General features: G+C 38.7%; 1 protein-coding gene across 1 annotated transcript; it reads right to left on the reverse strand.

Annotated features, from left to right (window-relative positions):
• Positions 1 to 1,151: 1,151 nt before the first annotated feature.
• Positions 1,152 to 18,634, reverse strand: LOC121995070 (casparian strip membrane protein 2-like). Its single transcript, XM_042548908.1, has 4 exons — positions 18,576 to 18,634; positions 18,359 to 18,478; positions 1,440 to 1,521; positions 1,152 to 1,367 (listed from the first exon to the last, which is right to left on the reverse strand). The coding sequence occupies exons 1-4, from the start codon at positions 18,632 to 18,634 to the stop codon at positions 1,152 to 1,154; spliced, it is 477 nt and encodes a 158-aa protein (XP_042404842.1).
• Between the last annotated feature and the right edge of the window lie 1,922 nt (positions 18,635 to 20,556).

Raw genomic sequence — 20,556 nt, forward strand, 5'->3', positions numbered from 1 at the left:
GTTGGCCGTTAGATTTTGGCAACATGATACTTATGGTTGATTTATTAGTGCTGGAAATGGTCGAGTTCGACATTATCCTTGGTATGGATTGGTTGTCTGCATATAATGCCACTGTTGATTGCCAGACGAGGGTGGTCACTTTCCGACCTCCGAACCAACCCTCGTGGGATTTCACTGGCATCAGGGACGATGACATATCGATCATTTCGACGATTCAAGCTCAGAAGCTGCTGTCACATGGCTGTCAGGGATTTCTTGTACGTGTCTATGATTAATACTGACGACAGCAGTAGTTCCCAGCTCTCAAATGTTCTGGTGGTCCGAGAGTATCCCGATGTATTTCCAGATGAGCTACCGGGCTTGCCTCCCCGAAGGTAAGTAGAGTTTGCTATTGAGTTGATTCCAGGGACCGCGCCAGCATCGAAGGCTCCATATCGTATGGCACCGAAAGAGTTGGACGAGTTAAAGGTCCAACTCCAGGAGTTATTGGATAGGAGATTCATTCGCCTTAGTGTTTCTCCGTGGTGTTCTTTGGTATTATTTGTTAAGAAAAAGGATGGTACTCTGAAATTGTGCATCGATTACAGACAGTTGAACACAATGACTATCAAAAATAAATATCTTTTATCATAAATCGAAGATTTATTTGATCAACTCAGAGGTACATCTATTGTTGGATAGAGGCTTCACCATCGCCAAGGGATTGGCGTAGATGGAACCGAAGCTATCGAGAATGAATTTCTCCATTCACTTGATGCTCGTGCAGTACCTATTCCGATATTATCTAAAATAATATTATCTAAAATACTAGTGCAGCCATAAAATAATACTGTCAGAAATAATTATTATATGAATATTGGCTGGGCTGGACGGACTTCACGTCCATCGCAATCCGACTGCAATAGCTAGCCCGCGTTGAATAATATAATTGTCACAATAATCAACTTAAATTACCATCAATAAAAAAATTAATTATGCAAACGACACATGGAAAATATTTTCTTTCACTTGATTGACCCTTTCCATCCGCAGACGCAATTCTAGAAATAAAACAGAGCAACAATATTAGGTGAAGTAATTGACAAGCAGAGCTGCACACACTTATGCGATCGAAGTAATTGACAAGCAGGAAGGCCATAGAAGGCAATTGATTAGCGCTTTCGCAGAAGGAGACCGGAGATGAGGAGCAGCGCCATGAAGAAGACGACGGCGATGAAGGCGGCGACGACGGCCCCGCTGATGCGCTGGCAGAAGCCGTCGAACTGAAGGCAGATGGCCACCCAGTTGGCCTCCGAGCTTCCATTGTGTGCTAAGTAAACGATCGCCGCCGCCGAGGACGCCGCCGCCGAAGTGAAAGCGACCATTACCTGCGTCCGCCATTTACGATTAATTAATTATATATTTCTTTTAAAGATGAAAAATGAGTGTTCGAGGCCTACTCGTTGGTGGTGCCCATGGTGACGACGACCACGAGGGTGGCTGCTATGCCGCAGCACAAAGTCGAGGAACGCCAATAGTTGGCTACAACCAAAAGAACAATAATAGATTAAGATTGTTAAAAGAAGAATAGAAAGAAGATAAAATAGGAGAGTAATTGTTTGTTGATATTTGCCTCAAGATAATATAATATATAGGATTTAAACAAATACTTGGTCAATTAACTAATTAATAAATAACAGAATAATTCTATAAATTATTCTGAGAATTATTCTAATAATTATAACAGAATTATTAGAATAATCCTAAAACTAATTTGATTTGATTTAATGATTTGATCCGGTCAATTCTGGTAATTCTCTTTTATCTCTTTTACCCCCCGACAAACTTAACGGGAGATCTTTGACGTTGAGTTTGCTTGCTAACTTGTTGAAACGTTGTCTGGATAATGACTTACTAAAGATATCAGCAATTTGATCCTCAGCAGAGATATAAGAGATGGATAATTGTTGAGTTGTCACACGCTCACGAACAAAATGAAAATTAATCTCCACATGTTTTGTACGAGCATGAAAGATTGGATTTGCTGTGAGATATGTTGCTCCAATATTGTCGCACCAAATTTTTGGTGCAATATTTGATGCAAGATGAAGTTCAGAGAGAAGTGATTGAAGCCAAATAATTTCAGACGTTGTATTTGCTATAACTTTATATTCTGCCTCAGTACTTGAACGAGATACCGTAGGTTGCTTCTTCGAATTCCATGAGATAAGATTTCGTCCAAGAAATATTGCATATCCACTAGTAGAGCGTCTATCTTCAGGAGAACTTGCCCAATCCGCATCACTATAGGCATGTAAATCTCGAGACAATTGACGATATAAAAGAAGACCATGTAGAATAGTACCTTTGAGATAACGAAGTATTCTTTTTACATTATCCCAATTTTGTTCAGTTGGAGCATGCATGAATTGACAAGCACGATTTACTGCAAAAGTAATATCAGGGCGTGTGATAGTGATATATTGTAAGGCTCCAACAATGCTTCGATAAATCTGTGGATCAGACAGAGCAGGAGAGGATGCAGATGGAGAGTTGTTTATAGCAATTAGTGTACAGACCGGACGTGCTCCATCCATTTTGGCTCTTTGAAGAAGTCCAGTAATGTATTTGCTCTAAGAGAGAAGATAGCCATCCTCATGTGGAATAAGCTCAATACCAAGAAAAAAACGAGCAATGCCCAAATCTCGGGTAGGAAATTCTTGATTGAGAAGACTTAATAAAGTTATGATGCCCTTGTGATCATTACCGGTTATCATAATGTCATCCACATAAATAAGAAAAAATATCATAGACCCATCATTATATTTGTGAAATAGAGACGAGTCAGTCTTTGATCCAGAAAATCCTTGAGATTGTAACCAATTGGATAGTCGATGAAACTATGCACGAGGAGCTTGTCGAAGACCATATAAAGATTTCTTAAGTTGGCAAACATAAGATGGAAATTGTGGATGAATGAACCCAGGTGGTTGCTCCATAAATACAGTTTCCTCAAGATGACCATGGAGAAATGCATTTGAGATGTCCAATTGGCGTACATGCCAATTAGAACTAACAGCTATCGATAATAATAGTCTGACATATGTAATCTTGATGACTAGACTAAAAGTGTCATTGAAGTCAATACCTGGTTGCTGACTAAAACCTTTGGCTACAAGTCGAGCTTTGTATCGTTCAAGAGAGCCATCAGCTCGATACTTAAGATAGAATATCCATTTAGAGCCCACAACATTCATTGAGGAAGTGCGTGGAACTAGACTCCATGTTCCATTGCGAAGAAGTGCATCAAATTCTGTAGCCATTGCACTACGCCAATTTGGATCCTTATTTGCTTGCGTAAAACAAGTTGGTTCAATAGATTTTGAAGAAACCACTAGAGCCCGTGGAAGAGGATATTGTAAGACCGTTGGATTCGATAGAGGGGGGGTGAATATCGATTCGATAAAGATGAGTATAAACGCAGCGGAAAACTAAAATAGACACAGGTGTTTTTTTACTTCGTTCGGAGCCTGTGACGACTCCTACTCGAAGGCCCGTACTCCGTGAGTACTTTCGTTGGGCAATCACTATCAATTCGAATGAAGATTACAAATAAGTACAAGAATTGACAGAAATAAAATACCGACAAGAGAAGAAGAGTTAGACTTTAAGAAAGCGCTTTGTCGGAATAGCCTCGTGGCGTCGCAGGAGCGTAAGCGGCGAGCAAGCGTAAGTTTTCGGTCAGACTTGATTTTTGAAGCTCCTACAGGGCTTCTTTTATATCTTGTCCGGCGCTGGATCCCTTCCGGCGCTGGAACGTGGCTGCACGAACCATGATGCTCACGTGGCGGCGACTGGTGGATGAAATTTGCCTTAGGCGCCGGATCCTTCCGGCGCCCGGACCTCCAGCGCCCGGATCCCCTCCGGACCTTGTTCGAAAGCTCCTTTTTCCTGCAAAGCAAGGGTTAGTCCGAGGCAAATATGTATCTGTAAAACAGTTGTTAGCACAATTAAAGTTCAATAGATGGATAAGAAAGAGTATGACTTAGATTCCGTCTTTCCGAGACCGGAATCACGATCTCGACTTAGATATCCGAAATGGATCTAAGCGGATCGACGCCTAATGTCCCTTCCCGGGAGCGTCCTCACAGTCACTCTCCTCCGGTGACTTACCTCACTTACCTGTGCCTGACCCGTCGACCTGCTGGACTTCTCGCCAGCGTCCGGTCAGCCCGTCGACCGCTTGGACTTCTCGCCACTATCCGGTCACCCGTCGACCTAGGACTTCTGCCAGCGTCCGGTCGGCCGTCGACCGCTTGGACTTCTCGCCGACTATCCGGTCGACCCGTCGACCTAGTTGGACTTTTCCTACACACTTGACAAAAGTGTCAGACAACGACAAACCTAACTTAACCTGATTTGTCATTCATCAAAACCTGAGTTAGACCGTTAGTGCTAACCGCACCAACAATCTCCCCCTTTTTGATGGAATGACAACCTGGTTAAGTTAGTGATAAAAAATATGCAAGAATCAAGCATGATTTTTAAGGTTTAAGTTAGTTTTTCAAGTTTGCATTAAGTTGCTCTAACTTAACCAACCTAACCCTCCCCCTTTGGCATACATCAAAAAACGAGGGTAACCAAACATAGTGAGAGTTACTGAAAACAATAAGACTTTGAAAAAATGACTGAGTTTTTAAATCCAAGAAAAGATCAAATTGACTTGGGGGAGTCTAAAGTTTGAAAACTTGTTTAAAGCATTAGCTTTTAGTTTTTAGAAAAAATGCTAAGTGTAGATAGGTTAATTTTCAAACATAAGTGTATAAGGATTAAATTTTAAAAAAAAATTTCAAAACAAGTTTCAACATAAGTTTGAAATGCTATATAAACATAAGTTTTCAACACCAAAATTCCAAAACTAAGTTTGAAAAAATCTTTTTTTTTTTTAAATCAAGAAAAATAATTTTGAGAAGCTTAGTTTGTAAACTAAATTTTGTAAGATTTTTCCTTCAAATCAAATTGTCAAAATTGAGTAAAATCAAATTTTTAAGAACTAGACTCAGGACAATTTTCAAAGTGAAATTAAGTTTAAATCTTTACTTTTAGTTTTCAAAGGAGTTTGGTAAAAGTAAGAACATATTTTTAGAATGTGTTTATAAAATTTGTTCTCCAAAATCAAATTTTCAAAAAGGTATTAGATTCAAAAGCGGTTTAAAATACTTGAAGAAGTCAGTTTTTAAACAAGTTGTTTTTAAACTTTGATTTTCAAAATTAAGTTTAAAATTCAATTTGGCAAACTAAATAGTTATATTTCTCCCCCTGAATTTGATACCTATCTCTAACCAATTGTCTAACCAATTAGGTACTAACTAACTATCAGAAGATAGTAGCGTTCACTAGGTTAGTCAGATTAAGTTAATTATAATCAGTCAGTGTTTGACTTGACTGATGAACTTTAATCTGATTAATATCTGATTTGTATTTAACGTCCAGACTTATGCTGATGCACTGAAATAAGCATCTTAGGTCTAGACAGTTGGCCTATGCATCTCACCCCTTTCTATGTTTGTCAAACACAAGCAAGGTAACCCTAGGGTGTTGGTGAGATGCTCAAAAACTAGTCCTATGGGTACATGCTTTCTAAGGAGGTAAACTTAGTCTAAGGCAAAAACTGTTTTTGAAAGTCTAAGAATGGAAATTTTGAAAATAAACAAGTTTAGCCTATAAGTTGATAAAATCATTTTTGAAAGGATTTTTGAAATTTCCTAGGCTATTGAGATAGAACATATTCAATGTAAGTTTGAAATGTCACTAGATAAATCCAAAATATTTTACAAATAGTGTAGCTACAGAAGTAGGTCATCACTAAAGCTACTGAGATGATGAAGGGGGTGGTCCAGATCCCAAGGATCGAAGAAGTGCCATCAGCTCAGTGTGGCGGGTGTCCGCGGCAGCTCGTAACTCGGTAACCTCTCGCCGTATGTCCCGATGAAAATCGGAGTTCTCCTGCTGGAGACTCGCCATGGCTCTCTCTAGTCCGGTCATACGGTCGGCTAGAGTGCGGGGAGCGTGTCGTGGTGCTCGAGCTGGGGGTGGTGGTGGAGCCGGTGCGGCTTCCTCCAGAAATAGTGCGAGCATGAACTCGTCCATCTATGCGTCTGGATCGGGCTGGTGTTGTGCCCCCCTCCGCCAAGTCATAGTCCCGTCATCTCTATCTACCTGGATGCCGGCTAGGGAAAAGTTCCGAGAGGATATAACATCGAACTCGGTCATATGGGCAACGTCTCCTCTAGTGACATCAATGTGCAGTGAGGACATATAGGCTGTCAGAATGTGACCAAATGGCATATGGACTCGACTGTCAGTCACGTATCCGGCTGCGTAAATGATGGTGGAGAAGATATGTAGGCTAATGTCAATCTCCAACCTATGAATCAGGGCATAAAGTAGGAATGAATGGAATGGGCGCATCACAGCGATGTCCCGAGTGGTCAGTGGTAAAATGCAAAGAACTACAACCCTATAAAGGGCGTAGTCCTGGACTCTAAGTTCTACTGACCTAAACTGTGTCACAGTGGGATCTCTCTCTCCCCCAAAAAAATACGAATACATCGTATCGAGAGTAATATGTGAGTAGGGATCGTCGAATGGTAGATCCCTCGGAGGATAGCACAAAAAGGGGCAAGTAGAAGGACGCAACTCTAAAAACTCTCGGATAGTCGTAGGGGAAAATACGATATCAGTGCCTGCTGCCCTAGTGGTATAGGTGAAGTCATCTACTTTTACTAAGTTATTGCAAAATTCGGCACATAGACTTATGTTTATAGGACTGGTACATTCTACAAGGTTCCTTAAATTGTAGTGGCCTATAACCTCTAAGGCAGAGGGACATGACCTTAGGAAGAACGCTCTGTCTATGCAGGTAGTCCTAATGGCCTTATAGATGGTGGACTCAAATTTAATCCTAAGTTCGTCTGTGGGAAACCTTGGGTCTGTACTAGCATTGGAGGGTCCAACACCAGTATTTGTTCGTTTCTTACTGTATATATAAAAAAATTTTTAAGACAACAACAAAAAAAAAAAAATTATTTTAGAGAGGGGAAGAATATTTTACCGAGGAGCCATCGAAAAAATATAGATTTGACGACCTCGGTTGAATCGCAACAGCGTCTTCACAGCACGAAAATTTTAATTTAGAGTACTTTCGCACTGAGGTTCAAAGTGGACCTTGGCAAAAGTGAAAATGAGTGGGGCAGAGGTTGGGGGCGCCTGCTGCCCCTTATTTATAGGGCACTCCGAGCGCCCGGACCCTTTCCGGGCGCCCGGGGTTGCTGGGGCGGGGCGCCTGGAACCCCTTCCGGGCGCCCCCGACGAGAATACCAGGGGCGCCCGCCCCTGGTTTTTGACCCCCTTTTTTTTTTTTTTTTTTAATTGAGATTAAAGTTTTGAAAATAGTTTTTATGTTTACAATTAAAATTTTGAAAGAAATTTTTAATTAAAATTTTGAAATTAATTTTTAAGTTTAAAATTAAAATTTTGAAATTAATTTTTAAGTTTAAAATTTTGAAAATAATTTTTAAGTTTAAAATTAAAGTTTTGAAATTAATTTTTTAAGTTTAAACTTAAAGTTTTGAAATTAATTTTTTAAGTTTAAAATTAAAGTTTTGAAATTAATTTTTTAAGTTTAAAATTAAATTTTGAAAAGTTTAAAATTAAAATTTTTGAAATTAGTTTTTAAGTTTAAAATTTTGAAAATAATTTTTAAGTTTAAAATTAAAGTTTTGAAATTAATTTTTAAGTTTAAAATTAAAATTTTGAAATTAATTTTTAAGTTTTTAAAATTAAAATTTTGAAATTAATTTTTAAGTTTAAAATTAAAGTTTTGAAATTAATTTTTAAGTTTAAAATTAAAGTTTTGAAATTAATTTTTAAGTTTAAAATTGAAATTTTTAAGTTAAAAATTGAAAATTTTTTAAGTTTTTAATGTTTTAAAAGTTAAAGTTTTGAAAATAATTTTTAAGTTTAAAATTAAAGTTTTGAAATTAATTTTAAGTTTAAAATTAAAATTTTGAAATTAATTTTTAAGTTTAAAATTGAAATTTTTAAGTTAAAATTTTGAAATTAAGTTTACAATTTTGAAAATAATTTGTAAGTTTAAAATTAAAGTTTTGAAATTAATTTTTAAGTTTAAAATTAAAATTTTGAAATTAATTTTTAAGTTTAAAATTGAAATTTTTAAGTTAAAATTTTGAAAATGATTTTTAAGTTTACAATTTTGAAAATAATTTTTAAGTTTAAAATTTAAGTTTTGAAATTAATTTTTAAGTTTAAAATTAAAATTTTGAAATTAATTTTTAAGTTTAAAATTAAAATTTTGAAATTAATTTTTAAGTTTAAAATTAAAATTTTGAAATTAATTTTTAAGTTTAAAATTAAAATTTTGAAATTAATTTTTAAGTTTAAAATTAAAGTTTTGAAATTAATTTTTAAGTTTAAAATTAAAGTTTTGAAATTAATTTTTAAGTTTAAAATTGAAATTTTTAAGTTAAAAATTGAAATTTTTAAGTTAAAATTTTGAAAATGATTTTTGAGTTTAAAATTTTGAAAATAATTTTTAAGTTTAAAATTTTTGAAACTAATTTTTAGAGCCTTATTCATCTCACCCGAACTATATTATCAATCAGGGAAACCTATGGTTTTGTGAGATGAAATTGGTTTGATTATAGAGTTTTGGTTTAACTAGTGTTAGATTCAGACTTAGCTTTGGTTTCCACAAATAGGCATTCTTCGGATAAACTTCTAAGCTTGGTGAGTCTCATGGACATCATTAGAAGTAACCAACCTTTCGAAGTTTTCCGAATAGTCCTATCCACGGAACTTAGTACTAAATCTTGGTCTAACTGGTTAGGATTCATTTAAGGGTAGCTTCGGTCAGTTCCACTTGGCCAAATGCACCAGATCGAAGCCATATCTTTCTAGACATGCGATGCCCAAGCTTCCCTAACGTACTATCATCCAAAAACTTCACCAGTACCATGAGTCAAGTTAAACTTGGTCTCTTTTTACTAATCCTAATTACCCTGTCGGGTTAGTTTGTTTTGGGTTACCCTGTCGGTATGTTAGTTTTGGAGGTGCCAGCTATTCTGGAGCCTCCCCCTGAATTATTGGCCCTTAATTTAGATTTTGGGTTTGTGTCGATTCTTTTTATAGTTATAATCAACTTGGTGATAATCTAAATTTTGTTGAGTTTTGAATTTTGATTTTAAGTTAAATTTATATTTTAGTTTTTGATCTGATTTATTCAAGTTTATATAATGTATTTTATCTTTAGGTATATAGAATTGATTAAGTCCTATTTGCGTGGTTAAGCACGCTTTCGGGACCCAAGCTTGTTTAGTTGCTTTGTGTTGGGTTAATAATGATTTAAAGGTTTTGTTTGAGTTTGACTTATATCCAAGTCCGGTTTTATTATAGCATGCCTTTTGGTTATTTAGAATTAAATCTAAATTTTTAGATCTTGTTGTGAATTTTTCCAACAATTCTTTTAACTTATTAATTTCATTTTTTAATGATAAATTCTCCTCCTCAAGTGTTCGATCTTGAGTTGGATTCGAATTTTTTAATTGTTCCTTGAGGTTTTGATTTTCCTCAAGAAGCGATTTATTTTCATTTTCCAACTTAACTACTTTTTTATTTAAACACGAGATAATTCTAAAGAATTTACGATTTAAGTTTAGGTATACCTCTTCGGAACCTTCGGAAACGAGTGCGGACTCGTGGCTTGATTCGGGTTCGGACCCGTCTTCCGATTCCTCTGATTCGTCTTCCGTTTCAGCTTCGCGAGCCATCAGCGCGAGGTGACTTTGGTGCTTTTGCCTTTCTCCTTCCGATTAGTCTGAGGAGGAGTCGTCCCATGTTGCTTTGAGGGCTTTCTTCTTTGTTGACTTTGGTTTGTCAAGTTTCAATCTTGGGCATTCATTCTTGTAGTGCCCCTTTTTGTTACATCCGAAACATGTGACATTTCTTGAGTCGGCTGGCGAACTGATCTTCTGAAGATCCTGTTTGCTGAAGCTTCTCTTTTTCCTGGTGAACATTTTCCTTACCAGGTTCACCAGGTGTTCTTCGTCTTCAGAGTCTTGATCGGAATCTTCTTCAGATTCGGGTTTGTTCTTCTTTTCTTTAGAGGAACCTGCAAATTTTAATTTAGATAAATTTTTTGAAATTTTGTAGGCATCTACAATTGATGCCCACAAATTATTTCGCGGAAAAGCATTTAACGCGTACCTTATTAAGTCTCGGTTCTCCATTTGGTGGCCTATCGCGTGGAGACCGTTGAGGATATCTTTGACCCTCGCGTGGAGCTGACTTGCCGTTTCTCCTTCCTGCATTTTTATATTAAAAATTTTGTTTAACAGCAAATCTCTTTTTGTTACCTTCGCGTCGCTTGTTCCTTCGTGCAGCTCAATCAGTTTATCCCAAAACTCCTTAGCGTTTTCATGCGGTCCGACCCGGTTCAGTTCTTCTCGTGTTAGTCCGCAGTGTAGAGTATTGATGGCTTTGTTTTCAATTGATGCCTTTTTCTTTAAATCATTTGTCCATTCTTCAGGGTCTACTATTTTCCCGGAGTTGTCTACTGGAATTTTGTAAGCCTTTGTAACGCTCATCCATTGGTCGTAGTCTGTCTTCATGTAGACCTCCATTCTCCTCTTCCAGTACGAAAAATCATCCCCGTTGAATAGGGGAGGACGTACTGTGCTGAAGCCTTCTTGTTGAGACATCTTATCCTGCACACACTAAATTAACTGGAAAAAAAAAATCCCAAGACTTCGTCTTGGATTAGTAGTGCGGGGAAAAATAGAAACTCTAAGTTGGTGTTGTACCAATTTAGATTTTAAGTGCAACGGGAAAAAAAATCTTCCAAAAAGATAATAATATTAGTTTGGAAAAAAAATTTTCCACCCCCTGTCTGATTGGTGGTTGTACCAAATCAGAGTGGTACCTGCTCTGATACCACTTGTAAGACCGTTGGATTCGATAGAGGGGGGGTGAATATCGATTCGATAAAGATGAGTATAAACGCAGCGGAAAACTAAAATAGACACAGGTGTTTTTTTACTTCGTTCGGAGCCTGTGACGACTCCTACTCGAAGGCCCTACTCCGTGAGTACTTTCGTTGGGCAATCACTATCAATTCGAATGAAGATTACAAATAAGTACAAGAATTGACAGAAATAAAATACCGACAAGAGAAGAAGAGTTAGACTTTAAGAAAGCGCTTTGTCGGAATAGCCTCGTGGCGTCGCAGGAGCGTAGAGCAGAGCAAGAAGAGTTTTCAGCACTTGATTTTTTGAAGCTCCTACCGGGCTTCTTTTATATGTTGTCCGGCGCTGGATCCCTTCCGGCGCACGTGACGTAGCTGCACGAACCATGATGCTCACGTGGCGACGACTCTGGATGAAATTTGCCTTGGCGCCGGATCCTTCCGGCGCCGGACCTCAGCGCCGGATCCTCCGCCGGACCACCTTGTTTCGAGCTCCTTTTCCGCAAAGCAGGTTAGTCCGAGGCAAATATGTATCCAGTAAAACAGATTGTTAGCACGCTTAAAGTTCAATAGATGGATAAGAAAGAGTATGACTTAGATTCCGTCTTTCCGAGACCGGAATCTAGTCACGATCTCGACTTAGATATCCGAAATGGATCTAAGCCGGATCGACGCCTAATGTCCCCTTCCCGGGAACGCGTCCTCACAGTCACTCCCCTCCAGTGACTTACCTCACTTACCTGCCAGACGTCCGGTCAGCCCGTCGACCCGTCTGGACTTCTCGCCGGTCAGCCCGTCGACCCGCTTGGACTTCTCGCCAGCTATCCGGTCAGCCCGTCGACCTAGCTGGACTTCTTGCCAAGCGTCCGGTCAGCCCGTCGACCCGCTTGGACTTCTCGCCAGCTATCCGGTCAGCCCGTCGACCTAGCTGGACTTTTCCTGCACACTTGATAAAAGTGTCAGACAACGACAAACCTAACTTAACCTGATTTGTCATTCATCAAAACCTGAGTTAGACCGTTAGTGCTAACCGCACCAACAGATATCGAGTCGCATTTGGTGGGCAACGTTCATAAATGTCACTAATGGGAAGCATGCGACGAGGAGCATTATCATCTGAATCACTTATTGATGGTGATGAGGAAGTAGGCTGACATGGTGATGTAGATGACGGACTTACATTATCCGATGATTCAGAACTAGAGAGCATATTATCTTCGACCGACGAGGCTTCCAAGATTGGAGCAGCATCCTGAGGTGATTCTGATGGTATAGGGGAGTTATTAGAGAGCGGAGCAGGACCTAGGATGCCATCATTTCTGACAATATTAGGTGGTATTAAGAAGGTGCCACCTGTATCTAGAGAAGAGATCGAAGAAGATACTGAAAAAGGGAATAGAGTCTCATCAAAAGTAACATGTCGTGAAATATAAATTCGACCTGTTGGTATATGTAAGTAACGATAACCATGATGCAAATTGCTGTAACCAAGGAAAACACATTGTAGTGAACGAGAGTCAAGTTTGTGTTTAGAGTAGGGGCGTAACCATGGATAACACGCGCAACCAAAAATTTGAAGGAAAGTGTAATTAGGAGTTTGATTATAAAGTGTTTCAAAAGGATATTTATGATTGAGCAATGGAGTAGGGAGTCGATTTATGAGATATACAGCAGTGGTAACAGCTTCATCCCAAAATTTACGTGGAACTGATGCATGATGAAGAAGAGCTAAGGTAGTTTCGACTATGTGTCTATGTTTTCTCTCAGCAGAGCCATTTTGTTCCGGAGTGTGAGGATAAGAGACTCGATGAACAATTCCACAAGAGACAAGATGACGATGGAGAGCTTGATATTCACCTCCCCAATCAGAATGAAAAGAAAGTATTTTACGATTAAAATATCGTTGAACTTGATTTTGAAATTTACAGAATATATCCAATAAATCAGATTTTTTTTTCATAGGATAGAGCCAAGTATATTTACTAAAATGATCAATAAAGGTAACATAATATTGGAAACCTTGGTTAGATAAAATAGGTGCAGGGCCCCAAACATCAGAATGAATTAATTCAAGTGGGAAATTAGAAACATAATCGGATGAATAGAAAGGTATCTTATGACTTTTAGATTCCATGCAGGCCCTACATGAATGAGATGGAGATGAGGTAATGGAAGTAGGTAAACCATACCTATTGATTATTGATTAGACAATATGAAGAGAAGGATGACCAAGTCGAGCATGCCAAGATGGTTTATTTGTGCGTTCACCAACAAAAGCTTTGATTGAAGAACTTTGAAGATAGTAGAGGTCATTTTTGATTCTCCCATGAAACACAATAGCATTTGTTCCTTTATCTTTTATAAGATAATGATTATAATGAAACTCAAAAATGACATTGTGATCAAGACAAAACTGACGGGTAGAAAGTAAATTTTTAGTGATAGATGGAACATGAAAGATATTGTGCATGTGAAAAGTTCGATTAGATAAATGAATATATGTGTTTCCAAGATTAGCAATTTGCAAACTTGAGCCATCGCCTACTTGAACCGTATCTGAGCCATAATATGACATTAGGTCTGTAAGGATATTATAATCCGATGTGACATGATGAGTTGCTCCAGTGTCAATATACCAATCAGTAGATGAAAACTCTGGGGTTTTACCGCAAGTAGGCACAGATGAGAAAGCTTTAGGATATGCTTGTGAAATAGACGGTTGTCTTGAGACTGTAGAACCACCAATGAAATTTGAGACAAATCTTTGAGGGCATAGATTTCTAGGATGACCAATGATGTGACAAATTTGACATTTTACCCGAGAGTAATCAAATCTTTTAGGGCATAAATTTCCAGTATGGCCAATGATGCGATAAATTTGACATCGGACTGAATTTTTTTTTTGCCTCTTTGATAGTGTTGAGTATTTGACATCTAAAGTAAAATAACTTATCTTATAGAGAGACTGGATCGCCGGAAAGGAGGCCTTTCGCCTGGAGAAACTCCCCTTGGAGGAAATAGAAGCCTTGGCTGGAGCAACCACTTGTTGTCGATGTCGAGGTTTGGTTGGCGTTCGGTGGACAACAGCGGTAGCACAAAAGGAGAAGCCCTTTTGTCGTCTTGTTTTGCGGTTTCAAAAAAAAACTCCTCTTTTGTCTTGGGCGGCGGCAGAAAAAGGAAGGGAAGAGGATTTGTGAGGGAGAATTAAGAGAAAGAAAAGGAACGAACGATCATGGCTCTGGTACCATATTAAAAGAAGAATAGAAAGAAGATAAAATAGGAGAGTAATAATTAATCTTATTGTTTGTTGATATTTGCCCTCAAGACAATACAATATATAGGATTTAAACAATTACTCGGTCAATTAACCAATTAATAAATAACAAAATAATTCTATAAATTATTCTGAGAATTATTCTAATAATTATAACAGAATTATTAGAATAATCCTAAAACTAATTTGATTTGATTTAATGATTTGATCCGGTCAATTCTAGTAATTCTCTTTTATCTCTTTTAAAGATATCATTGTTTTATAGCATCCTTAATTCATCGATTAATAGGTTGACAAGTTTGAATGAAAAAGAAGGTTGATTAAATTGTGATAGTTTCAGGTAACAGAGAAGATCGAGGAGGGATTAATAGGAATCAGATGGTTAATTAGGTTTAACTATCAAGTATTGGTTGTTAGGTTAATAAATTATTGGAATCTGGGTTGATTAAGGTATGCTCGCTGCAAGGTCTAATTGAACCCATTACTGATTGAGTTGGACTAATTTATATAGGGATTAGTTGTGAAGATAATTGAGAGATAATTAGATTGGATTAATTAGGGTTTGATTTGCGTTATCCGATCTATGGTAGATCTAGTTTTTTTATTTGTGATTATTTGTTATGGGTTTCTAATTCGAGATAGAAGCTCAGATTGAAGGGCATTCATCACGTGGCACAGATAAAGGCGGATACTTCTTGCTTTGTTCATTTAGTACTTTGAGTTTAGTGTCTGATCTATGTTTAGATAGTTGTTATATTTACCTTGACTCTATTCGTTCTTACTTCTTGAACTTGATCTTTTATTTCTTGATCTTGTGTGTTTATCTATTTTGATATCCATGTTGTCTCATTGATATCCATGTTGTCTCATCCATTTATGCTCATACTATTATACTAGCAATACTATACCATAGCATAGCTGTAGAATATTGAATAAGTCACCGGCTTGATATTTAATCATGCCTATGTATTTGTAAGATTATACCGTAGTATAGGATATTGAGTATCCTACTTGACATGTCTATTATTTAGGCTCATGCCTAAACACGAGTGAGGTTAGACCCTTCTACCTATTATTACATTGTTATACCCTAGCAACCTTTGTCCCTCATTCGGGCTTAAGAGAGTCGTCAGCAATTGTTGTTATATTTTATCGACTATTGTCTCCCACTCTTGGTTGATAGAGTCGTTAGTAACCCTTGGTATATCCTGTCGACCATTATCTCCCACTCGTGATTGAGAGAGCCGTCAGCAATCGTTGTTATATCCTATCGACTATTGTCTCCCACTCTTGGTTGAGAGAGTCGTTAGTGACCATTGGTATATACTATCGACCATTGTCTCCTACTCATGGTTGAGAGAGTCGTCAAGGATCATGATGTATACGACTGCCCATGAGACCATTTGTGGTGGCGAGTTTGTGTGTGATCTATAGCTAGATAGCTACGTATATACCCTGTCTACCCATGAGACCATTCGTGGTAACGAGTTCGCCCGTAGATAGTGACTATTTACTTACCTTGTCTGCCCACGAGACCATTCATGGTAGCGAGTTCGCATGCAGACAGAGACTATTTGTTTATCCTTACTGTCCACGGGACCATTCGTGGTAAAGCGTTCTCCTGTAGTCAGTGTTTGTTATATACTTACTATATGTCAGTCATGTATTTGTTCATGAAGCTTGAGATGTACTGTATGTACTCCTGATTTATTGGTCACACCTGGTTGAGCGGGTTAGTGAAAGATTATTATTATTGGTTATGCTTTAGTTAGCAGACGATTATAATGGCACACTTACTTTTGTAGTAAGTATTTTCCTGAGACTGTATACCTTTGCCTCTTTATGTTATTATCATGCACTATCTTCTTGTACCTGTGGAGTATGTTATTCTCACTATCCCTTGCTTTCCCTTTCTTTCCAGGTTAGCAGGTAGATTACATGTCATATTGCTCAGAGGTCCTGGCTGCTAGTCTCATGTCGCATCTAGAGTTTTGTTGCTGCTATTACTCTTACTCGTATTTTGGCTTTCCAAACTAATTCATCTATTGTATAACTTGTACGTGGATTTCTGGTCTTGTGGTATCCTTTTGTCTGTTATGTATTTGTTGAGGTAAGTCATACCAGTACGTAGTCTAGTTTCTTATTTTGGGTGGTTGTGTTTGTTTTTAGCCATGTGGGTAGATATTATCTTGTATTACCTTGGGGACATGTATTCAGGTTTTGATTGTCATTGTTACAGGGGAGGTGTTATCCAATTTTCGTCAGACAACCTTACCCTTGGGGTATGATAATTTTTTGGTATCAAGCCAAGTTCGAGACCTATTTTCATATTTCAAATTTCATGCTTTGTTTTCTCAATGTGACTTTTGAGTTTTGAGACAGACACCGATAGGACATCCCTAAGCTATAGGAAGTAAGTTGTATAACTGTTATCGTTTACTTCTGTTAGTACTTATTTAGTTGTATGTAATAGGCATGACACATGGTAGGTCAGCTACTGTTCACAGTCGTGGTCCGAGTTGATCACAGAAATGACCTGTTGAGTCAATGGGACTGTAACATGTTGCTAGAGAAGTGATTTTTCTCTAGATTTGACTGATGTTGAGTTGGATATCAGAGGTCAAGTCCATCAAACCCTACTGGAGATCAAGGAGTACAATCTCAGGAAATGCCAACAATAATACTATCTACGCCATTACCAATTAGGTATTGGATAAGACACGTATACCGATAATGGCCTAATTAATCGAGGATTGATGTTCTCTATTCCATGGGAGCTTCTAACCTATGGACCTCTCGTACTTGGTTAGATAAGCTTGAATGTACATTCAGATATATGACCCACATTGATGCCAAAAAAAATGGAGTCTGTTACTTATCACTTACAAGAACAGAGAACCCCTTGGTGAAAGAAACAGAAGATGACATTCAAGGAACAAAAGATCACTTAGTGATTATTTCGTGACTTTTGAGAGATTGAACTTCTTTATCTCCTTTTTGTATGACTCGTCGTTAGGAGTTCCTCAACTTTAAGTAGAGTAACCATAGTATAATGGATTACAAGGCGGAGTTAGCCAACTTCCCGAATATGATTCCCCCTTAATAGCTCCAGACTATGTATTTTTCAAGGCAAACCTAGTTATGGAAGACCTATTTGTGGAAGCAAGTTGATCATGACTTGTGGGTCATCTGAGAGGTACTCATATGTATCAAGATATAAAATGCTCCTATTGGTGGAATGGAATGATGAAAGGGCAGAAGTCAAGGTATGGGATTCATGGTGGAGATGAGCTACTCTTCTTTACAGCAATAGTTATATCTAGTATGGAAGTTAAAAAAAAAAAACAAATTTTGCTGGATTTTTTTATGAATTAGCTATTGGTGGATTTGAGGATCTTGTGGTAGAATGTGTTTTGGATCTTCCTAACAATTTTATTTGTGCTTCATTATGAAATAACCATTTCATAAACTTAGACATCCTGATAGGGGATTAAATCCACTACATGACATCATAGCAAACTAATGGCATCACTACTTCCCTCAAGCTGAAGCACAAATACTATGTATATCCAGCTTGTTATAAACTAGAGGAACTCTCATAAATAGAAGATGATTTGGCATGACAATAATGGAACGAGAAGCATACTACTTGCACTAAGTCAAAAAAAAAATTATGGTTGACCTTGAATATGAAAAGCTCTATAAATAGTTGGAGCAGGTGAGCGATCAATCTCTGAGGGTCACCCTAGGATGACATTATAGGTGGATAGAGCATTGACTATTATGAAAATAGTAGTCCATAATCGCTTTCAGTAATCTTCTCCTAGGGATAACTGGAGATGGATTTGCCCAAGTGGTGTTAGAAACCAAACAATCTGTTGTCAGAGATTTTAGGGGACTTAGTTGAATTTAAAACTTACACAGAATTTAAATTCATCTTACAGTCGAAATGACCTGAGCAGATAATCTCAGGCTGCCAGCAGGGGATGATTTCTGTAACGCAGTAGAGCTGAGCGACAGGGCAGGTCTGCAGAGCGGTAGAGCAGGTCTGCAGAGCGACAAACCAAAACGGCAGGGCAGGTTTGCAGAGCAGCATACCAGAACGGCAAGGCAGGTCTGCAATGCGAAAGACCAGAGTGGCTGGGTAGGTCTGCAGAGTGGCAGACCAGAGCAGCAGAACAGATCTGCAAAGTGGCAAACCAGAGTAGCAGGTCTGCAGAATGGAAGAACGGGTTTGCAGAGTAGAATGACCAGGTCTGTAGAAAGGAAGACCATGTCTACAGAGTAGAATGACCAGGTCTGCAGAAAGGAAGACCAGGTTTGCAGAGCAGAATGTCCATGTCTGTTCGAGCAGGTCTGTAGAAAGGAAGACCAGGTCTGTAGTGGGACAGACCAGATAGTAAGGTCGGGCGAAAATTCTAACCTGGCAAGCTGACCGAGGCCTGCGAGTAGCAGTTTCCTTGAAACAGATTCGCCCACCTTCGGCTATGCTTCTAGGTTTACTCGGGTCGTCTGTTTCCCAGGATACAACGATCGACCATGAACTCCACCAAGCACTGGTGGTCACGGCGAACTGAGTGGCAACCGAATGCTACCACGGGCATTCTGCCGAGCAAGAGTTGCACGACAGAGGAGGGGAATATGGGGGAGAGCTTTTGCCTTCTTCGTTGTGTTATCTGCGTAACCTTTTGCCTGTGGTCGCAGCCTCCTTATATAGGAGCTCAAGACCAAAGGACAGTAGTAATGATCAATTAATGATCATTACTCAACGCCAGCTTTTCACTTGGGCGTTTTGATTCTGCATTAATCTTTCTTTAATGCATCCGTTACACAAGCAGCAAAAAGATATATGTGGCAAAATGTTGGTTGTTCCGCTTGGGCAAAATTTGCCCCGACCAGTCCGGAATTCGTGTGCGCAGGTCGCGCTCGCGCATGAGTCAACTTGGTTCAGTGCAATCCAGGCCCAGGATTTGCACCCCCCCTGCGCACCCACGCGTGAGAGAGAACCTCTCCCCATGCATTTGTTCACATCCTCAATGTATGTGAATCAATATAAACCAACAAAGATGCCAAGAAACTCCCAATATAGGACTAAAGTCCCATGCACAATAGAGTTTCTTCTCTTCCTCCTCTTCTCCATTCACACTTATTCAACAATCCCCCATATGAATGGAGATAGGGTATGTGATAGCATTCAGCAGTTGAGTCAAGTATAGGATAAGTAGGTTTTACCCTTTAAACCTTCCCTTGTGAAGATCTGGTTGCTTACTGGCTGATAGTAGACACAATGTCCTTGAACTATACTACCGTCTATGTAAGCAGTGACAAATCTCACCAAAGACTCTTCCTGATACAACTCAGTTCTTGTTCTTGGCCATGAACACGCCTGGTTCTGTGAAAAGCTCTAAGAATTGTGCCTCCAATTCTCTTTGAAGCGGCCCCACTTCTTTCTCACATAGGTGATCCCTCAAGAGTTATCATCTACTCTTTTTGGATCATTAAAAGTCCATCGGCTTATCCTGCTCTAGTCACTATTTCATTTGGCTACCCCCCCCCCACAGTGTGTCTAGTCAATGCAGATTAGTTGCCCTTTGAACCTAGTTCTTGGGATCTCCAGTCAGCATAGGTTGGGTGTCCTCTGCACTGATCGCTGACAACGGCATCAAGCCCATCCCCTGTGATGAGCTTGCAACTGACTCTTGATTTAACCCCTTGGTTAGTGAATCCGCTAGGTTATCCTTTGACTTCACATAGTCAACAGTGATAACTCCAGTTGAGAGTAGTTGTCTAATGGTATTATGTCTACGACGTATATGTCTAGACTTCCCATTATACAGATGGCTCTGTGCCCGACTGATTGCTAATTGACTATCGCAATGTATGTAAATCACCGGCACAGGTTTCGGCCATCGAGGAATATCTTCTAAGAATTGTCATAGCCATGCAGCCTCTTCACCACATTTGTCAAGAACTACAAACTCATATTCCATCGTGGATCTGGTTATTATGGTTTGCTTAGAAGATTTCCAGGAAATGGTTGCACCTACTAGAGTGAAGACATATCCACTCGTAGACTTAGAGTCTTTTATATCAGATATCCAACTCGCATCGCTGTATCCTTCGATCACAGCAAGATATCTTATATAGTGCAGTCCATATTCACGAGTATACCTCAAGTACCTCAGTACTCTTGTTATCCCTTTCCAGTGCTCAACACCGGGATTACTCGTGTATCTACTCAGTTTGCTTACTGCGTAGGCCA

The sequence above is a fragment of the Zingiber officinale genome, chromosome 6A (genome assembly GCF_018446385.1).
Source record: "Zingiber officinale cultivar Zhangliang chromosome 6A, Zo_v1.1, whole genome shotgun sequence".
Lineage (NCBI taxonomy): Eukaryota > Viridiplantae > Streptophyta > Magnoliopsida > Zingiberales > Zingiberaceae > Zingiber > Zingiber officinale.

What these genes read in the sequence shown, in the direction of transcription:
- LOC121995070 (XM_042548908.1), bottom strand. Translation starts at nt 18,634, where the DNA reads ATGGACATTCTGCTCTGCAAACCTGGTCTTCCTTTCTGCAGACCTGGT. An exon ending in AGACCTGGTCATTCTACTCT is followed by an intron (nt 18,479 to 18,575) that starts GTAGACATGGTC and finishes GCCACTTTGCAG; the next exon opens with ATCTGTTCTGCTGCTCTGGT. An exon ending in ACCATGGGCACCACCAACGA is followed by an intron (nt 1,368 to 1,439) that starts GTAGGCCTCGAA and finishes TGGCGGACGCAG; the next exon opens with GTAATGGTCGCTTTCACTTC.